Source organism: Triturus cristatus, chromosome 3_1, assembly GCF_964204655.1.
Source record: "Triturus cristatus chromosome 3_1, aTriCri1.1, whole genome shotgun sequence".
Classification (NCBI taxonomy): domain Eukaryota; kingdom Metazoa; phylum Chordata; class Amphibia; order Caudata; family Salamandridae; genus Triturus; species Triturus cristatus.
Genome location: NC_140583.1, coordinates 449196901 through 449216251, shown reverse-complemented (window position 1 = coordinate 449216251; position 19351 = coordinate 449196901). Strand labels below are relative to the sequence as shown.

At 50.4% G+C, this 19351-nt stretch overlaps 1 protein-coding gene across 1 annotated transcript in view; it reads left to right on the top strand.

Moving 5' to 3' along the window:
- USP8 (ubiquitin specific peptidase 8) overlaps window positions 1-12315 on the top strand; it is a 724285-nt gene extending 711970 nt beyond the window's left edge. Inside the window, exons 18-19 of the mRNA XM_085644251.1 lie at window positions 8983-9112; window positions 11089-12315. Coding sequence (XP_085500377.1) covers window positions 8983-9112; window positions 11089-11274 — 316 coding nt within the window. The 3' untranslated portion in view covers window positions 11275-12315. The remainder of the gene's footprint in view (window positions 1-8982; window positions 9113-11088) is intronic.
- Window positions 12316-19351: the final 7036 nt, after the last annotated feature.

Sequence of the window (19351 nt, the reverse complement as noted above, 5' to 3'; positions counted from 1 at the left end):
TCGGCCCAGTGAGCTGATGTTTACCAAGTTTAGAATAGAGCGCAACCTCATAGTTCCCACCCGGGAGTAACCATCTATCCATCCCGTAAGCCGGGTCGTTACCGTCACTGTACGTCCCCTGGTTTATCGCAGATAAGTGAGCGGCCCAGTAATACTTGCGGATATCAGGGAGTGCTATCCCTCCGTCATACCATCCCAGCGTGAGTTTATGCAACGCTATTCTAGGTGTACCGGACCAGAGGAGGGCTCGCTGCGCCGCCTCTATTGCCGTAAAGTAAGAGTTCGGTACTAGGTCCGGATAGTTTTGGAGGGCGTAAATAAACCGAGGGAGTGCCATCATTTTGAAAAGGGCCGCACGGCCCAGCAGGGATATAGGAAGCTTCTGCCAAGTCCTTGAGTCGCGTTGGAGCCGGCGCAAAGGGGGTAGTGAATTCCTTTCATACAGAATGGACTTGTCAGTGGAGATGCAAACTCCGAGGTATTTGAATCCGTCCTCCGCAACGGTGAGCGGGCAGTCGCTAGGCAGCCTGGGGGGGCTGCCATGGAGGACGTATAGGAGAGACTTGCTCCAGTTGATGCGGAACCCCGAGTTCTTCCCGAAGTTGGTGAGAATATCCATTGCCACCACAATAGACCTTCGTGGTTTGGACAGGTAGAGAAGGATGTCGTCTGCGTAGAGGGAGATTTTGTCCTCCCAGCCATCCGCCCATTGTATCCCTGTGAGGTATACATCCTGCCTGATCCACGCCGCTAGCGGCTCGAGGGAGAGCGCAAATAAGAGGGGTCAGAGCGGGCAGCCCTGTCTGGTACCCCTCTCCAGGGCGAAGACCTCGGAGACCTTGTTGTTAACAACCACCTGGGCCAGGGGCTCCGAGTAGAGAAGACGGATCCAGGCTATGAAGTGTGGCCCGAAGCCCAGTTTGCGGAGAACCGCCATCATGTAGGGCCATTCTAGGGTGTCGAATGCCATGGTGGCGTCCAGCGACACCACCACCGCGTCCTCTTGCATCATGTGGCACCTCCCCAGTACACCATTCAGGCGTCGAATGTTAAGCGCCGTGTTGCGCTGGGGCATGAAGCCGGACTGGTCCGGATGGACCAACGTGGGCAGGACGGAATGGAGCCTGTTGGCGAGTGCTTTGGCCAGTATTTTCGGCTCTGCATTAAGCAATGAGATGGGTCTGTATGAGGAACAGGACTCCCTCGGTTTACCCTCTTTGGGGATGGCCACAATTGTGGCCAGGCGTTGGTCCCGCGGCAGTCTTCCCGTCGCTCTGCTCTCCTCAAACATCTGCTTGAGGTGTAGACTAAGGGCGTCAGGTTTGAGCTTGTAAAGCTCGATTGGGAGACCATTAGGTCCATAAGCTTTGCCCGAGCGAAGGTCCGTTATCGCACGCTCCAGTTCGGCCGTGGCGAGTGGAGCCTCCAGGGCATCCCGGTCTGCGTCCGACAGGCTTGGCATACGAATGTCAGTAAGCAGGGCGACCGAGTCCTCCTCCGGACGGTCGGACCCTCTACTATAGACCTGCCGGAAGTGCCTTGCGAATTCCGGTGTGATCTCCCTGGGCTCTGTAACCATGTCCCCGGTAGCCGTTCGTATTTCTGGTACCACTTTGTTAGTCCGCTGTTTTTTGTCTAGCCAGGCTATTAGTTTGCCTGCTTTGTCGCCCTGGTCGTAGATCCTACCCGCCCTGTGTCTGGCCGCCGCTTGGGCAGGCTGCGCGACAAGCTCCCTGTACTCTGCAGTTTTGAGTCGCAGCCGGTGCTGCGCCTCCGGCTCACTGTCAGCGCATGCCGACTCCTCCAACCCCCCTAGGTCCGATTCCACGGAGGTAATCTGTGCCACCCGTTCCTTACGGCTGCCCGCGATGGCCGATAAGGCCTCTCCCCTGAGCACCGTTTTAAAGGCTTCCCAGAGAGTGACCGAGGAGCTCACCGACCCGACGTTGTGTTCAAAATATTGAGTGATGGAGCTGGAAAGCTTTTTCCTAAGATCCTCGTTTTTAAGATACCAGGCGTTTATGAGTTGCACACAGCCCTCCCGGCCATTCCCCATCGTGATGTGCGTCCAGACCGGAGCATGGTCGGAGATACCGCGGGCCAGGTGGGAGGCCTCCCGTATGACCATGTCATGGTGTAGTGGAGTCAATATATAGTCCAGGCGGGAGAAGGAGTGGTGCGGGCCGGAGTAGAAGGTAAAGTGCCTATCCGCGGGATGCTTCAGCCGCCACACATCCGTAAGCCCAAAGGCGTCGAGGAAGTCAGACAGCCACTGCTGGCCCTGGGGTGTGTCCCTGGGAGGGTGTCTGTCCTGGTTCCCAGAGACCACTGCGTTGAAGTCTCCCCCAATGATCACCGGCCCGTCAGGGAGGGAGAGTAGAAGTTTGCCCAGGTCGGTATAGGATTGGGTTTGAAGGCCAGGGGGGATATAAACAGAAAGGAGAGTTAAACTACGGCCCTCCCACCGCCCTGTCAGCGCCGCAAAGCGGCCCAGCGGGTCTGTTTCCAAGTGGTCAATGTGGAGGGATAAGGAGCGGCGCAGCAGGATCCCTACGCCCCTAGAACCGGAGGTGAAGCCGGAGTGGACCGCCAATGTGTATCCCCCTCTGTTGAGGGCCTGGCATGTGTTACCCATCAAGTGTGTTTCTTGCAGGATGACCACATCAGGGAGGTGTCGTTTAACAAACTGCAAGACAACGGTACGCTTGAGCCCATCACCCAGCCCGTTCACATTCCAGCTGAGGACCCTAAGACTCTTCTCCCATCTACTAGCCATATCCGCTACTGTAGGAGCTGGCCTGTCCCTGTGCATCGGTGTTGTCCGAAACTGTGTACATAGCAACAATACGTGACCATAAAAACCTTCCAACTTCCCCCCCCACCCACCTCCCCTCCCAACAAATCAATACGATACATAGAGTGGTTGGGGCCCCATGTTGTGGGCCCGACACCTTCTGTAGTGTCATCCCTTTCGGAGATCCCCTCCCGCCCCTTCGAACCAACCCCCCCCACCCTGCCCCCTGCTCTGTAGGTTTCAAACTACCCACTACCCCAATTAGCAGAGCGCCTGTCGCCCGACCCCGCCCCGGAGAGAGTAAACCGCCCCCCCCCCGGAGGAAATTCCGTGTGGAGAACGTGGGCCGGCTCCAACTCCGGCCGCCGTACCAGTGTTGCCCCAGACTATAAGTCCCTTAAGTTTATGGTGCACTATAGGATCAGTAACAAAGTCTCGGAGGCAATGAACAGACGGGTCTGCTTCCCACACCCTTGACACCACCCATTACCCGGTGCCAGTGTTATACATTACAGTTCGACGAGGCATGGTTCCACCGTCTGAATCCTCATCGCGTCGCTGTATCTGGGAGCGAGTCCCAGCGGGGACTGTTCGACCTTGAACGCCATGACCTTTGGCTCTGTTCGGCTGCTGCTTGCCTCCCCGCCGCAGAACCGGGGGAGGCGGCCCTGGCGTCTCTCAAGTGGTCACGGTCGTGCCCAACCCGCTCTTCCGGTGTCGCCGCGTCGAGCCACTCCTGTACCGCTTCTGGCGAGGTGAAGAAGTGGGACTTGCCCCCCGCAATGATCTTCAATTTTGCAGGGAAGAACATCATGTACTTGATGCCCCGTTCCCTGAGTGCTGCCTTGACTCCCATGAAGGAGCGACGTTCCTGCTGGACTCGCAGCGTGAAGTCCGGGAAGAATCGGATAGTTGCCCCGCCATAGTGCAGGTCCCCCTGTTGCCTGGCCACCTGGAGGATGGCGTCCCGGTCCCGATAATTCAATATCTTGGCGATTATTGTTCTAGGCGGAGCCCCCGGCCTGGGTCTAGGGAGCAGGGCACGGTGCGCACGCTCGATTGTGAAGAGCGTAGAGAGTCTCTTGGGCTTCAAATGTTTGAGAATTAAGTCTTCCAGGAATAACTCCACACTTTGCCCCTCCGTTCCTTCCGACACGCCAACCACGCGGATGTTACTCCGGCGCGCCCTCCCTTCCTGGTCCTCGAGCCGCAGAGCCATCTGGCGATGTTGGAGAACGAGCTCGTTTATTCGCCCCTCGAGCCGCTTTTCCGAGGCCTGTAGTGCCTTGATGGCTGTCTCGTTGGTTCTCGATCTCTCCGTGGTCTTGCCCAGATCCGTGCGCAGCAAGTTTACTTCAATGGAGATCTTGTCCATTTTCGACTCGAGATTCGTGCCCAGCGTCTGTATTGCGGCCATTATAGAAGTCAGGGAGGGCTCAGTTTGGTCCGTGGCGTGTCCCACCGTCGCTCCAGACTGTGTCGGACCAGTGGGCACCGCGTATTTATCCAGTTTGTTTGTTTGTGTCGTCGTTCCCGCCTTGGGCCGCATGTTGAAAACAGGCTCCCCTACCCCCGGGGTCAGGGCACCGGCCCGGGCGGCGGCAGTCGCTAGTCGCGCCCCGTCACCACCTCCTCAGCTGGGCAGGCCGTTATTCTGTGCGGGAGGCTGGCTCCGTCACCGTGTGGGGAGTCGGGGCGCGCCGCAACAGGCCACCAGCCAGCAGCCCAGGGGCTCGCCTTGCGCCAAATGCAGTTCAGTGCCCTCGGACCGGGGCTCAGGTGTGTGGGCCGGGCGCGCAACCCGCTCTCTCACCCTTCGTGGGGGTCCTCCCGTCTCACGAACGTCACTGCCACCAGGTCACCAGCGCCGCCGTCGCGCCCACCGCCAAGGCGCCGCACCCAGACAGTCGATAGCCCCCAGGCCTCAATTAACCTCACTCACGACCGGAGGTGTCTCCACTCACTGGCTTGGGGTGAGGGTCTTCCGCTCTGCATGCTTGGTCGGCGAGGCCCATCTAGAGGCAGGCCGGTCGCATCCTCGGGCCGGCCGCGGCGTAGGGCGAGGTCCACGTAGTCCTCCACCGGCTGAAGCACCCCTTCCCAGGGGCGTCTCCCGGATAGTGCAGATTCTCACTCTGCCGCCGGAAATCGGGCCTCGCTCCGACCCCGCACAGGATAAAGGCCGCAAGCCGGGGCCTCCGTTTGCAACGCACCCGGCCTTCAGGCTCCACGCTGCGTCCACGGGCCCGCCGCGGCACCGCCGATCGCCGCGATAAGCCCCCGCCGGGCGCTCCAACTGCGCTCAAAAGCGCCGATCACCAGCTCTTCGCCCAAGGGAGTCGGCGCTTCGTTCAGGGTGTGCGCCAACTAGGATTTAGTGCCGGATTTCGTGGGGACAACAGCGGTCCCGGCGGAGCTCGGTTACTAGGCGGCCATCTTCGCCGGCGCCTGGCCACGCCCCCCATCTAGAACTTATTCTTGATGTCAGCACAATGTAGAATTTATACTTAGAGCCACCCATCATTTGTTGTATATCCAACGGGTCGTTTACATATTATGCCACTAGAGTATACGCCAACGACTGTGGCAGATCTGAGCCTCGAGACGGACGTCCGCGAGGAGGATTCCCAAAGCACAATAACCCCGCGCAGGGCAAGCATACATGCGGGCCGGTTGGGTCAGCATTATAGAGACACCGTGCCTGGCCGATATGTTGCCAGTAGACTCGAGATTAAGCGGTTTTTCTTTCCCTTTGTAGACTGCACTGCGGAGCTCTGACGAGGACCGCGCTACTTGGACACGTTCCATTCGCACGACATTATCAGCAGACACATGATCATTTGCGGCTAGGCACTGTATGTGTAAGCTGGCTGGAATTTTCCAGCGCAGCCCCAGTTATCATGAGTAACGTGAGTACTGCCTACTGAGTTTGAGCATGCAGACTGCACTATCTAATAGACACTGTAGTGACTACACAGAATTAATCTGCACGATCCACAGCTTATAATCAGTGGCATCCTTAAATTTCCGTTGCACTAATTTCTCTTGCACTACTCAACTTGGTTGCTGTATCTGGTGGCTGGCTGTGATTACAAATTTGCGATACGCCTCTGGAGGTGTTAATTTTGAGGTTTGGAATTTAGGACCCCCGGTACTGATTTTTGAAGATTAGAGCAGTATCACACTTATAAGTAAAACATGCATATGCATTTAATTACAGGTTTCTCCACTTCCTTTGTCCTGAAGAGGCCCGAATAAAAGGGCCGAAACGCATCAACCACAAGGGACATCTAAAAAAACATCGAGGATAGGACGTTCCCTTATGGATGTCACCACAAAGGACTACCTCTAATATGGATTGCCTTTAATATTTAGAAGTCGTAGCCATATATTTGTTTATATAAAAAACCTGGAAGGAAGACGGTTACTATTGGTATAGGGACATTGAATATATGTGTGCTATGCTACACTGTATTTGTCTATGATTTGTGTTTAACGAGGAGTGATGTATAGATAAAAATATGCCTTATTTTGTATTGTGAATAGATATGTGATTTTTTATGGTTATATGTATATACATTGTTTTTTAAACCCCTGCCTAGGAGTTTGGGGACTCACTTTGTTAAAAGGAAAATAAATAACATTTTGTAAGTCTAGACCAGACCAGTGACCAAGTACTAAGCTCACTAGCATACTTAGACTTCTATCTATTCTCACAGGTGACCAACTTTTCTGTTGCATAACTTTTTCAAAAAGGCCCCAGGCCTAATCTGCACGTGGACACCTTTGTGACCCTAGTGCACATCATCAGAGCCGTCTTTTTAAAGGTGCATAAACATACTAATGCATTTTTATAAATCTTGTAGGTTTGATAAAGCTTGTAGGGAAGCTAACAAACGTTTACTTAGGTCCCTGTGGGCCATACCAAGGAATATTGAGACAGTTGCCATATGTGGAAGGTTATAGAAGCAGGTTATAAGTAAGAAGAAATCAGAGCTGAAGGATGAAGCATGGAATAATTTGGTTTCTTTTTGCAGGACTAGAAACACTAGTCTGTTTTGACACACCATTAATGACAAACGTTTTAATGCTTCCCATAACTTAGTGGGTGTCAATCAGCCCCGATGAATGGGTGGCCCATGTTACTAAAATTTGCTGTCTTAGTCAATGATGGTATGGAACTTGTGGTGCCAACCCTTTCCCTTGGTATTGATTTTTCTCTCGATTGGCTGAAGCTACCTAAGCCAGCACTGATGGGTTGCCAATAAATCTATACAGGTTGGAGGTGGATCTATGGACACCCTTAATCACTAACTATGCCAATTTGGCCTGCGAGAATGGCATAGCTGGGTCCTGGCACACAGCCATCATCATTCCCGTTTTTAAAAATAGGAAATCGCTCATCGCCTAGTTACTGTAGGCCTATCTTCCTCTGGGATTCCTCTGTGAAAGTCATTGTGGGTTACTGATAAACGTGTAATTTATGTTGTGCTGTACGGATTTAGAGCTGGACTAGACATGCTGGAGCAGTGCCTTAATTTGCATCTTTTAATAAGTAAGTGCACAATAGCCAAAAGCTGCCATGTTTATTTACCCTTTAAGGGCCTCTTATGTGCATTTGACAGTGTGGGTCAGATTCAAATAATGTTAGTTATTGGGGGTTGAAAGTAGTTTGGTGGCTTTTTTGCGAACCCTCCACTTAAATCTTAAAGCACTGTGATATTCGGGCCTTGCAGCGAATGCACATAGTGTTTTGGTTTGGGACGAGGAGTCTGACAAGGATGTATCTTATTTTTATTATATATTAAAGGGCTAGACTCCACCTTAACCAGTGGGGGCAGTGATATTATCAATTGTAAAAGTCCAACCCATATGCACATGATGACATTTTAATGTCTAAAACACCCAGTGGGCTCCCAACAGTTTTAGATACCTTTTGTTTGTTTTATTGATGGTTTCAGCCAGGCCACTAATTTAACTAAAAACTTTGATATGGTCTCTGGTCCAAAAAATCTTAAGTCGCGATGCATTGCGCTTTGGGGTACCCTTATTGTAAGAGCACATGCATTTCCCTCTTTGGGGGGAGTCACGATTGACTCTCTGGAATCCTGGGTGCCTTGCCTGGCTCAGAGAAGACTGATGTTTTGCAATTCCATTGGTTTTTTATGTAGCGTGGTTTTAAAATTGGGAAAAAAAACTATTGCGCCCGTCATAGAAATGTATAAAAGAATGTACCAACTTATTTTAACCTATGGCTCGAGGTTTGGGGCTATAAAGCTGCTAAATGCCTGCATGATGAGGAAAATAGAATATTCAAGCATATCCTTGGTGTTCCACCTAGGTCTCCAAGTATGTAGTCCATTAAGAACTGTGGGACCCTATGTCGAGGATTGTATTAACGTGGTCGGTTTAATGTTGTGGTGTTCCATCTGGTGTAACCCAGAGGCTACTTTTATTAAGGAGATCATAATGGACTGCCTCTCATGCGATAGGGGTCATTATATCTCTTAGGTAAGATATATTTAGTAGGTCTGTAATAAGCTAGACAGACCTTCTATTTTTTCAAATCCTGACAACTAGCTTTATGAAGCCAGGGAAGAGGAAAAAGCGGGTTGAATTAGTAAACCTGCTAACAGAGTCCTTATTGACCCAAACCCCATCCAGAGCTGGAGCAGTATCTCAACATTGTGCCTAATACCTAGAACAAGGTACTCCTGGCCAGATTTCGGTTTGGTTTAATTATATGCTGGCTCTCCTTTCTTTTGGGCCACTTTGACCAATTTGCGTCTGCGATGAACATTCCTTGCAAACTATGGCATATTTGGTATTGTTTTGTAAACTGTATCATATTTATACCAAAAGGTTTTTCATTCTTACTTAGGAGTGGTCTGGTGACTAGATGCATCCCTGCGTTATTATATTTACAGATGCTCCCCACACCTGAGGTGTGTGTGTATGCATTGCAACTTTTTAAAATCTGCCCTTCAACATAGACAGTCTTTGTTTTAGATTGCTAGATAGCTACTTTAAACCTATTTTTATACATATTAACTCAATCTGTACTTGCTATTTATTGTCTTTTTATATGATTGAATTGATGATGTGCTTTATGCTTATTTCTTTTAATGATCGAATAAAGCTGTTGGAATTGGAAAATATAAACGTGTGCCTCATTTTTATTTTTTTAGATTTTCTTTTGAAGGAAGATGGAAACAAAAGCTTCAAACATTTGTAGATTTCCCACTGGAATGTCTTGACCTATCGCAGTATGTAATTGGCCCAAAGAATAACCTCAAATACAACTTATTTGCAGTGTCGGTAAGTACTATTCACTAAACAATACCTAATTCAGTAGGCATTGCTTCAACAAAATATTCAAAATCATCCGTATGCCACATTCTGCTTTAAGCGTGCTGCAGTAAGAAATAAGGAAGTAGTAACCTATCAATAATTGCATTCAGCACACTACCAGAATGTGACCAACTCTGCAGTAGCTTTGATTGCATTAGAATTCCCAGCTGATCCATTTGTCTTGCATGTATTTAAGTTTCTAGTCACAAATGATCCAAATTCCTGATAACATGCCTAAGGGCCAGATGTACGACCGTGGAAATAGCGTCTCGCAAATGGTAATACAGTGTATTTCACACTGTTGGCGATTCCCAATGGGTTTGCAAAATTGAGAGGCTCATGAATATTAATGAGCCTCTCGCAATTTGCGACCCCATTGGGAATGGCAGGCCCTCCCAGGTATGGTGGACTGCTGGACTCAGCAGACCACTATGTCTCTGACTGCTTTTAAATAAAGCAGTTTTATAAAATAAAACAATTTGAAACGTTTCATTTCATTCTTTAAGGGCAGGTAGTGGTCCCTGGGACCACTGCCTACCCTTAAATATTTTCCCCTGCATTTATAAAGGGGAAGGGGTCCCCTGGGGTCCCTTTCCCTTTTGCGAGTGCATTAACACCCTCTTGAGGAGGGTGGTAATTTGCGAGTGTTCGGGGCCCGCAAATGCGGACATAAAACATTCTTACATAGGGTTGTGCTCGCTATTAGGAAGGGAACGCCCCTTCCTAATAGTGAGTTGCAAAACCCTATTTTGCGAGTCACAAAAAATTGTGATTTGCAAAATAAGGTTTGTACATTCCACATGCTGTTTTTGAATGCGCAAACAGGTTCGCAAACCCGTTTGCGCATGCAAAAATGGTCGTACATCTGGCCCTAGGTGCGCTATACATTTCAACACATTTTGCCAAACTACAAGGTTGCAAGTAATAAGCATTGCTCAAGTCTTTACTACAGCCCTCACTTAAAGGGAGAAGAAAAGTAGAAAAGTGTAGTGTTCTCCAGCGTTGAATAAATGTTGCAGCCTTGTGTACCTAAAGCAGTTCAACTTGGTTGCTTCAGGATAAAAATGTAGAACATTCTGCCCTTTCATGAAAAATCCATGGTCTGACGTCCAACGGTCTGCACGAGGCACAACAGTGAGATCGCGAGAGTAGCGTCAGTTGTTTCGAGTTTCCATTCACTTTAATAGGCTTCATGAAGTACGTCAAGAATTGTTGAAGTATAGGACTCTTTCTGATGCAGAGCAATATTCCAATGTTTGTAAAGCTGCACAATACCTGTAGGGAATTTTTGTCAAACATGTTAGTCTTCAGAATTTCAAGGAAAAGAAACAAAAATAGTTAGATCCGGCAAGCATTCTCCCGATAAAACATCTCATTAATGAATGTGGCGGTATCTTCTTTTTATTGTTAAAAAGCTTTGATATTTCCCGTTTACAGAAAGGTGTCGGTTGGAACATGTTCAAGGTAGACATTTCATTCGAACCAGCTCTGCTGACATATTTGCATTTGATCCAATTGTGCTAAATCTCCTGTTCCTTGACCAAACATCACCGGAGCCACCTGTGCTAGAACATTGACATTTGAGACGACTATGTTAAAATGTTTCACTTGAGTCAACAGTGATAAATGACTTGCTTCCATCCTGATGAAGCTGAATTTGAGTTGAGCTCTCTCTTTATTCTGATTAGATTCAGTCCCCTGTCAGTGTGGTCTATAGTATTCCCACTAGAGTTTGGAAATGTCTGCCGATGTCTCTAACCCCCATACAACAGCATGGGACTAGTTCTGGTCAAGCTGAAAAGGCATTAGATACTAGTGAGATGTTAATGTTCGCCTCCAGTCATCCTCTGCCGACGGTGGTCAATGCTAGGATGGTAAGGCTGTGTCTTGAGAAGTATAAAGGCGCGTCAGGTGTTTATTGATGATATTTTTGTTTCATACAGAATCACTATGGAGGGTTGGATGGTGGACACTACACTGCGTACAGCAAGAACGCCAGTAGGCATCACTGGTTCAAGTTTGATGACCATGAAGTGTCTGAAATTTCAACATCATCTGTGAAGTCTTCTGCCGCGTATATTCTCTTTTACTCGTCTGTAAAGCTGCAGCCTGCTGAACTGGCCACATGAAGAAAATGACGGCCAATACCTAGCCATTTCATTCATAAACAGTGGAGGAATACAAAAGAACTTAACTTTACTATAGATGGTTTCAGGTGTATGGGCAATACTGGAGAAACTGATGTTATTGGAATGGATGCCAAACAGATGCTGTAGCTTAGCTGCCCCTCTTTTTTTCAAGTAGGTGACACTGATGCTGTCAAATGGGTGTCATGGTAATCCAGTACCATATTTCAGTTTAAGGTGGAAAAGCAAATATTGATCACTTCTTGTTTTAAGACATCCATTCTTTCTAACTCAAATATTTCATTGAGTAAGCCATTTAACTATTTCATTTCTAGAATTTTGAGCTTCTCAACTTAAAACCATAATGTAATTTGACTTACACATTCCTTCCACATACGAGGCCTTTTTACGCTAATAACCTTAATGCTTTTGTCTACTGTGAATACGCTAGAATGATGTAAACGTGTTGGAATGTATGAGTACATATTGATTGCATATTGCACTTAAAAACTGTATATAATCAGAAAAGTGTTTTCTTTTTGTAAAATACTATCCTATTTGAAACATCGATCACATTTAAGTCCCTTTTGAGAGAGGAGAGTGAAAGCAACTTAATGTCCATGTATTGATCACATATGCAAAGAAGCCAACAAGACTAAACCGGTCTACCCGTTGTATGTCACTTTGTCATTGCTTCGGATAATCTGAAACTCTTAACCCCGTTTGCACTGTTACCTCATTTTCTGTGGATGCTTCTTATTCAGAAATGCCATGGAATTTTTTAATGCGCTTAGACCTGTTTGACTTCTAACTGTAGAAAACCCCAGAGCTGTATTTTTCTGTCTGCTAATATTTATGCATTTTCTTTTCTTCAGATTGAATTTGTGATACAGTTATCTTCATTTGTCATATTAAGGAATCTGAGAACTGGTCAGCGCACATTTTATGTTGCTTTCTTCTTGAAGATAACAACACACTCATATGGCATCTCAGCCTGTCGGTTATGCTGCCTTAATATTTATCAGTAAACAGAATATCAAATCATCTATGCCTGCTGCTCTTTTTAAATTGTTGTGTGTGTGATATTTTCTGCCATTACAAGAGATTTCACAACGATATTTCACTAAAGTAACAAAATCAGGTAAAGTTATTTCTTGGAGTGGCATAGGCAAGCACTTCTATAGTTCCTCACACTATAACTTCTTACTTATATACTTATTCCAGTTGGAAGCAGGAACCATAACTGAATATAGTCTTTGCTGAACAATGTATGGCCACTTAATTCAGGAACAATGGTGATGGTAGGATGTGTTTATTTTACTGAACTTTTAGTCCTTGTGTTCTTACAACTGTCACTGAAACTAATGACTGCAATCGGGATCTGTAGCCGCTGTGTAAAGACCTTTTAGTCCTGGCGTTCCTACAACTGTCACTGAAACTAATGACTGCAATTGGTATCTGTAGCCGCTGTGTACAGTCAAGGCCAAAAAAAAAAGTCCTGAAAGTTGGTTTATTTTGTTTAATTTCTTTAATTCATAGAGACAATATCTGATAGAGGCATCAAGCCACAGATTCCTTACCTTTCAATTTCCCTGACGTCAGACTGGATCCAAAAGATTTTTGCGTGAGCAGTACCCCTTTGTGCCGGTAGGTGGTGTCAGTCGGCTCTACGCATCGTTGTCCGTGCTGAAAGTGATGTTTGCATCACCTATATAGGTGCCACCTCAGTGCACTGATGTCAGTCCTTTTCTTTCTGCGCCATTTAGCGCTGATCCGGAAGAACAGCTACCCCTCTGTCGCTTTTTAACCGACTTTTTTAAAAACATTTTGTCAAATTCTGTTTTGAGGAATTTTTCCTCCTGGTGTGTCAAGGTGATTTCCTCGAGGAAGACAGGTTTCAAATCATGTGGCGCCTGTCATGCCGCCATGTCGGTTACGGACCCACATCTAGTGTGTCTGTGGTGTCTCGAGCGCGACCATGACTCCAAGTCGTGCTCTGACTGCTGGGCCATGGCATCGAAGGCTTTGAGGGAGAGGTCCCTGAAGCTGCTTGTGGCCTGGCTGGCAACGCCGTGGAGATCTCGGTCGAGAGGGCAGCTGCAGAAATGCTCCAGGAGCCTCAGGGTATCTTTGTCCCACTCCAGGTCATCAGGACATTCGGGGAAGAAGCACAAGTCGTCGAAGATTGCTTTGCCTTGTCCGTTAGCTGGCACGATGAGGGAGCATCGACATTCCTCGGAATAGTTGCCAGGGCCGACTCCGAGCCTCCCACCTTTTCCAGGAGCCAGAGCAACCCCCGCTCAGATAATGGAATTTTACGAGGCCATGCACCACATATTTGAGCGGGCCGACCCACCGGCGAGCCTTTAGGCCCCGTGGCGGCCGGAGGAGGTCTCATCAGGTTCTGAGCAGACGGCTCAGGCCTCGGCAGGCCCATGTTGATCCAATCCCAGACTGGCACTGGTCATGCCACAGCGACCCGGCCCGACGCCGATGCTCCATACGGTGTCAGTGCCCATCGGCGGCTCAAGCCCCATTTACATCAACGAATTGGACACAGAACCAGAACAGCGTCAATCATTGCTGGCAGAACCCATGAGTCACAGGTCGATGCCAGAGCCTTTTGTAAAGGGATAGACTTCAGGGAGGAATGAGAGAGGTCACTGGACCCCTTAGAATACCAATTAAAAGGCCACAAAATCGAATACTGTGAGGAACTATGGGATGCCAGTGATATGGACACATCCCCAGATACTGATATGCTTTCTTCCCCTACTTTGGGTACAGGGAAGGGAGCATCATATTCAATGGTGGTGAAGAGGGCAGCTGAGGCCCTGGATCTCGAGTTGCCCTCTGTGGCAGTCCAGTCTAACATCTTGACAGAAGTGCCACAGCTGGGTTCTTCCTCTTCAGAACCCTTGCTCCCTCTTAATGACTGGGAAACTGGGAAACTGGTCCAAGCCCAGCACAGGGGCTCCTGTGAATAGGACAATTGCCCCCTGCCGCCACCCCACACCGGGAGACCCGAGCTTCCTCAGATCTGGGTAGCCCAAGCCCTTCCTTCCCATGGCGCTTTCCCTGCCGCACCTCTGGACAGGGAATCCAAAAGACTGGACAGCTTGGGGAAGAAGATGTTTTCTCCATCCAGCCTTGCATTGCAGTCTGTAAATACTGCATGATTATTGGGCTGCTACTGCCACACTTTGTGGGACACAATTGCGCAAGTGGTGCCACAGGTCCCAGGGGAGGCCCTGGCTGTGTTCTCCCAAGTGGTCAAAGATGGGAGAGATGCAGCAAAGTTTACCATTAGGTATGGTTTGGATACGACCAACTCGCTGGGCAGAACAGTTTCGACGACGCTGGCGCTTAGACGCCACGCCTTGCTGATAACATCTGGCTCATCAGGGGATGACCAGGCTTCCCTCATGGACATTCCCTATGATGGCAACCCTCTCTAGACAAGGCAGACTCAGCGCTGGAGCGCTATGACACTCTCGGGCTACGACCCTGTCCTTGGGCTTCTCAGTTGCCCATGTCAACCCCAGCCTGCCTATCACCCCTTTTGTGGCTAAGGAGGAGGTTTTCGACTGCATCAGCCCTACTCTAGGCACTGTCCTATGCAAGCTTCCCTGTTCGTGCTGGGGCGAGGATGAGGTTCATACCGATCTCGTGGGTCAGGTAGCTAGAGGTCTGCCACAATCACCAATCCCCCTACAGCCGCAGCCTCTAAGCCCTCCTAATCTTGTCCTACAAAAGCATGGGCAGCCAGTTGGTGGGAGAATCAGCCATCATCTCCTCCACTGACAGTCCTTAACATCAGACCGGTGGGTTTTACAGATTATTCAAAGGGGCTACTCATTTCGCTTCAAATCCTCGCCTACCCACTTTGCCTCCATCTCACGATCGGCTGACGGAGGATCATTTGGCCTTGCTCCCTGAGGAAGTCAGGGCTCTCATGGCCAAGGGAGCCATAGAGAGAGCTCTGGTGTCAGAAGTAGACAGTGGTTGCTATTCCCACTTATAGGAGGCTGGCTTAGTATATGGTGCACACTTATTTCACTTATGGTGATTTTAGCAGTCTTTGACAACCATAGAAAGCTCTCAAAGTGGTAGCTGTGGAGAGCAGCCTTCAGTTTAATCATGGAGTGTAAAGCATCTTGTTTTACCACGTTTAATCGTCAGTGTAGATTAGATGAAAAAGAACCACACAGTGTTTTATAAAAAAAGAAGTCTATTTATATATGGTATATCTCCCACCCACAGATATCAACACAATATACAAGAATACTTCAAAATAATCAGGTAAGTAGCACACATATACACTGATCTCCAGGGGGAGACCAAACCATATACTAAGAAAGTGGAATGCGAACTGTAAAGGAGGATGGGACTTGGACCAGAAGACTGAGAGGAGCTGGGGACACAAGGGGCCATCAAAGGTATGTACCCAGAAACCCCACAGAGGCTGTGTGCTGAGTGGAAACACAGCCGCGTTCCCAATGGATCTCAATGGAGAAGACGGATATTTTTTTACGCTAGAACAAGATGGCCACGCAGTGGTGAGGCTCCTGCCGGTCGGCACATCATACTGCTGATTACTCCTGATTAACGGCTGTGGCTCCCTCCCAATTTCTACCGTAAGGAGCTAAAGACTATTGACACCCTCGCTGAAATCCTGGGTTGCGAGGAGCGAGGCATGCCGGAGTAACGCCCTCGGCGGATCTTGACCGCGGCGCCGCCTATCTGGCCTGGAGCTGAAGATCGGCGCGAGAAGCCGCGAGAGGTCGTGGTCCCCGCGTGCGGGCCGCTGCTGGAGAAGTGGAGCTGGGAGTCCTGTGCTCGGAGTGGAGGTACGGCTGCGCTGGAGGAGCTCCTTTGGGGCAGACTACCGATGGTTGCTGCGCATGCACCGCTAGCATAAGTGAGAGGAGGCCCTGGCTGTTGCCTGTGATTGACCCTGCTGGCGACTGGTGAGACGGAGGGCTGCGCGTCCGGCGCTGCGCTGCGGTGACTTGGCCTGAGAAGACCGTTGAGGGGTCGTTGGCCGCTGCGGACTGAGACCTGCCTTACCTGGGGGGTGAGCGCCACAGTTGCCCCGGCTGAGTACGGCTCTGGGGGATATCCCGCCTGTAGGACAGAGACAGGGCTTACTGTGGCATTCCCTGGGCCGAAGTTGATGCTGCGGGGTGGCTCCTGGTGAAGGCTCCCGGATTCCGTGTTGCGGACTGGCTGGTATCTTGGGAGCGGCGCCGCGACGCAGCCCGCACTGTGAAGGATGCCACTCGGGCAGTGTTGTTGGTGGTAGGAGCGGTGCTGCCTGTGCACTGGGAGTTGCCGCCGGGACTCGGGCGCTGGCCCTGTGGCGGTGTGGAGCGATCGGGGCGCCGGCTGCCCTCTACAGGCACTGCTGAGGTTCGTAGCTGTTTGGAGCCCGGAGTGGAGTGACCCTTCGTCGCTGAGAAGAGGGTTAAGGACTGTTATATGTGCTGGAGGGCCGATTCTGGATGAACCAGCGAGGGTAGGCTGCTGGTGCGGCTCCCCCTGGATTTCTGGCGGTGGAGGCTACATATCGAGGCTGGGGGTGTCCTGTGGGCTGCTGAGGGACTAGCTGGATCGGCGGAGTTGGGGGCTGCTGTGGAGCTGGTGGTGCGCTCCGCCTGGTCCAGGGCCACTCGTGGCGGCGCAAATTATTGGCCCTACGTGCGGTCTGCGGGTTGCTGTGGCTTGCCTGTTCCCTGCGGGCGCTGTGGGGGGGGGGGCCCCCCTTCTCTGGATCGGGCAGGTGAGGACTGTGTGCTGGAAGGACGAGCGGTGGTCGGAGGCCCTTATCAGCTGGGTCCCCTGGTTGTCCGCGCGTGGTGCGGGCCGAGGGGAGCGACGAGGCCCCCCGGATTGGGAACTCTTGCCCTCCGAACGAGTAGTGCCTCTCCTGGAGTCCGATTTGCTGGATTGTCGCCATGGGTAAGCCTAGGCCCAAGAACGCTGACTCGGGTCGTGGGTCAGAGGAGGTGCCCCCTAATTTGTCGCAAGTGGCCGCTGGAGACCCTATACAGTGGCAGCTCCAGGAGATACTAGCAGCCATAACGGACACGAAGGCTACCCTTCATCAGGACATTGCTACAGTGTCGGTTGGGCTGGGGCTGCTGCGCGACGAGCATAAGAAGCTGGCGGGGAGGGTCAAGGACGTTGAAACTAGTATAGCGGAGTTGCTACCGGCTAATACAGATACGGCCCAACAGTTGCGCACTCTTACGGCGAGGGTGAATATCTTGGAACGAAGGGCGGACGATGCGGAGGGGAGAAATAGGAGGAATAACGTTCACGTGGTAGGGCTGCCGGAAGGAGTGGAGGGGACGGACATGGTGGAGTACCTAGAGTCATGGTTTAAAGCTGTGGTGGCTCCGGAGGGTTTGACTGGATTCTATACGCTGGAGCGGGCCCATAGGGTCCCGGCTCGACCCCTTGAACCGGGAAGACCGCCGAGACCGGTGATTGCACAACTTCTACACTACCGTGATCGGGACCTACTGTTACAAAGGGCGAGAACGGTGGGTCCCTTCATTGTGGGTAACGGTAAAGTGACACTGTTTCCAGATTACACACTGGAGGTTCAACGCCGGCGGGCTTCTTATTTAGAGGTCAAAAAAGCACTGAGGAAGGAGCACTTGCAGTATTCCCTCTTCGTTCCGGCGCGGCTACGAGTCACCCTTGATGATACATCTAATTTTTGTTGACTCTCCTACGGGGGCTTGGGAGTGGCTTGAAAAATACACAGGTGGTCTGACAGCCGCGAATCGGCATGAGAGGTCAACGCCCCGAGGCAGATTGACTGGCAGAACTGGAGTGCGGCGGCAGGGACGGGGTCCCCGGACGGGGCCCCCCACTGTGAAGGCGGAGCTGGAGAGGGCGGCGGCTCTGAGAGCGGTGTAGTCTGTGTCGGGCTCTCCAGGTCCGTCGGTGCGGGCTGAGGAAGGGGGCTCAGCTGAGGATTCTGCAGAGAGTGAAACAGACAATTCTTCGGCTAGTAGTATGAAACTTCTGGTGATCACACCTCAGAGTGTGGATGAGATAATCTGATATTGTGATGGGATGGTTGGAATGCATTGGGTGCCTAGCTGCAGGAAATAGATTATGAGTGGGGTGGGGGGGGATCATTGGAGGGTAGCCTTTTCATGTGCGGTTCCTGATGGCTGGCTGACTGCAGAGCCGACCCTGGGTCAGCTGTGTTCACCTCTACCTCTGAAGTAGTCAGAGGAATTTGCTCATCTGTTAAGTTACATTTTGTTTGGATGGGTACTAGTTTTGAGGTAACTGTCCTTGGGAGGGGGGTTTGGGAATTGGGGGATGTTCATCGAGGTCTCCGGCATGACCATAGTGAGTTGTTATTGAGGCACTGGACATATCATATACCATGGGGACATTGAGTGACTTAAAGTGTATCACGTGGAATGTCCGGGGATTGCATACCATGGGCCGGCGACATAAGATACATGCATACTTGGTGCGGAGAGGGATACAGGTAGCGTTCCTACAGGAGACACATATTGCAGGTGGGGAAGGGCTGGCGCTCCGGCGCAGATGGAGGGGACAGGTATACCATACTTCGTATTCTGCTTTTGCGCGTGGAGTCTTGGTATTGATTAGAGCTGGAGTCCACTTTCAAATGGTGCAGCAAGTTGTGGATCCAGAAGGGCGTTATGTACTAGTGCAGGGCAGGCTGAATGGGAGGGACATCACACTGGGCAGTGTATACGCCCCGAACATTGAGCAGCAAGCCTTTTTTGATTTATTGTCCGGTAAACTGTCCTCGTACTTAACTGGCTCAGTCATGCTTGGGGGTGACTTTAATTCAGTTGTAGACATTTCTCTGGATAGGTCTCACCCGCCGCTATTGACGGTGCCGACTGCTGTGGTTGCCAGGGCTCGTGGCACATGGCAGGCCAACTGGGGGTTGTTGGACACCTGGAGGGAACATCATCCAGATGAAAGGGACTATTCCTTTTTTTCCCCGCTTCATGAATTACATGTGCGATTAGACGCAATCCTTTGTTCCCCTGATATTCACATGGCGGTTCAGCAC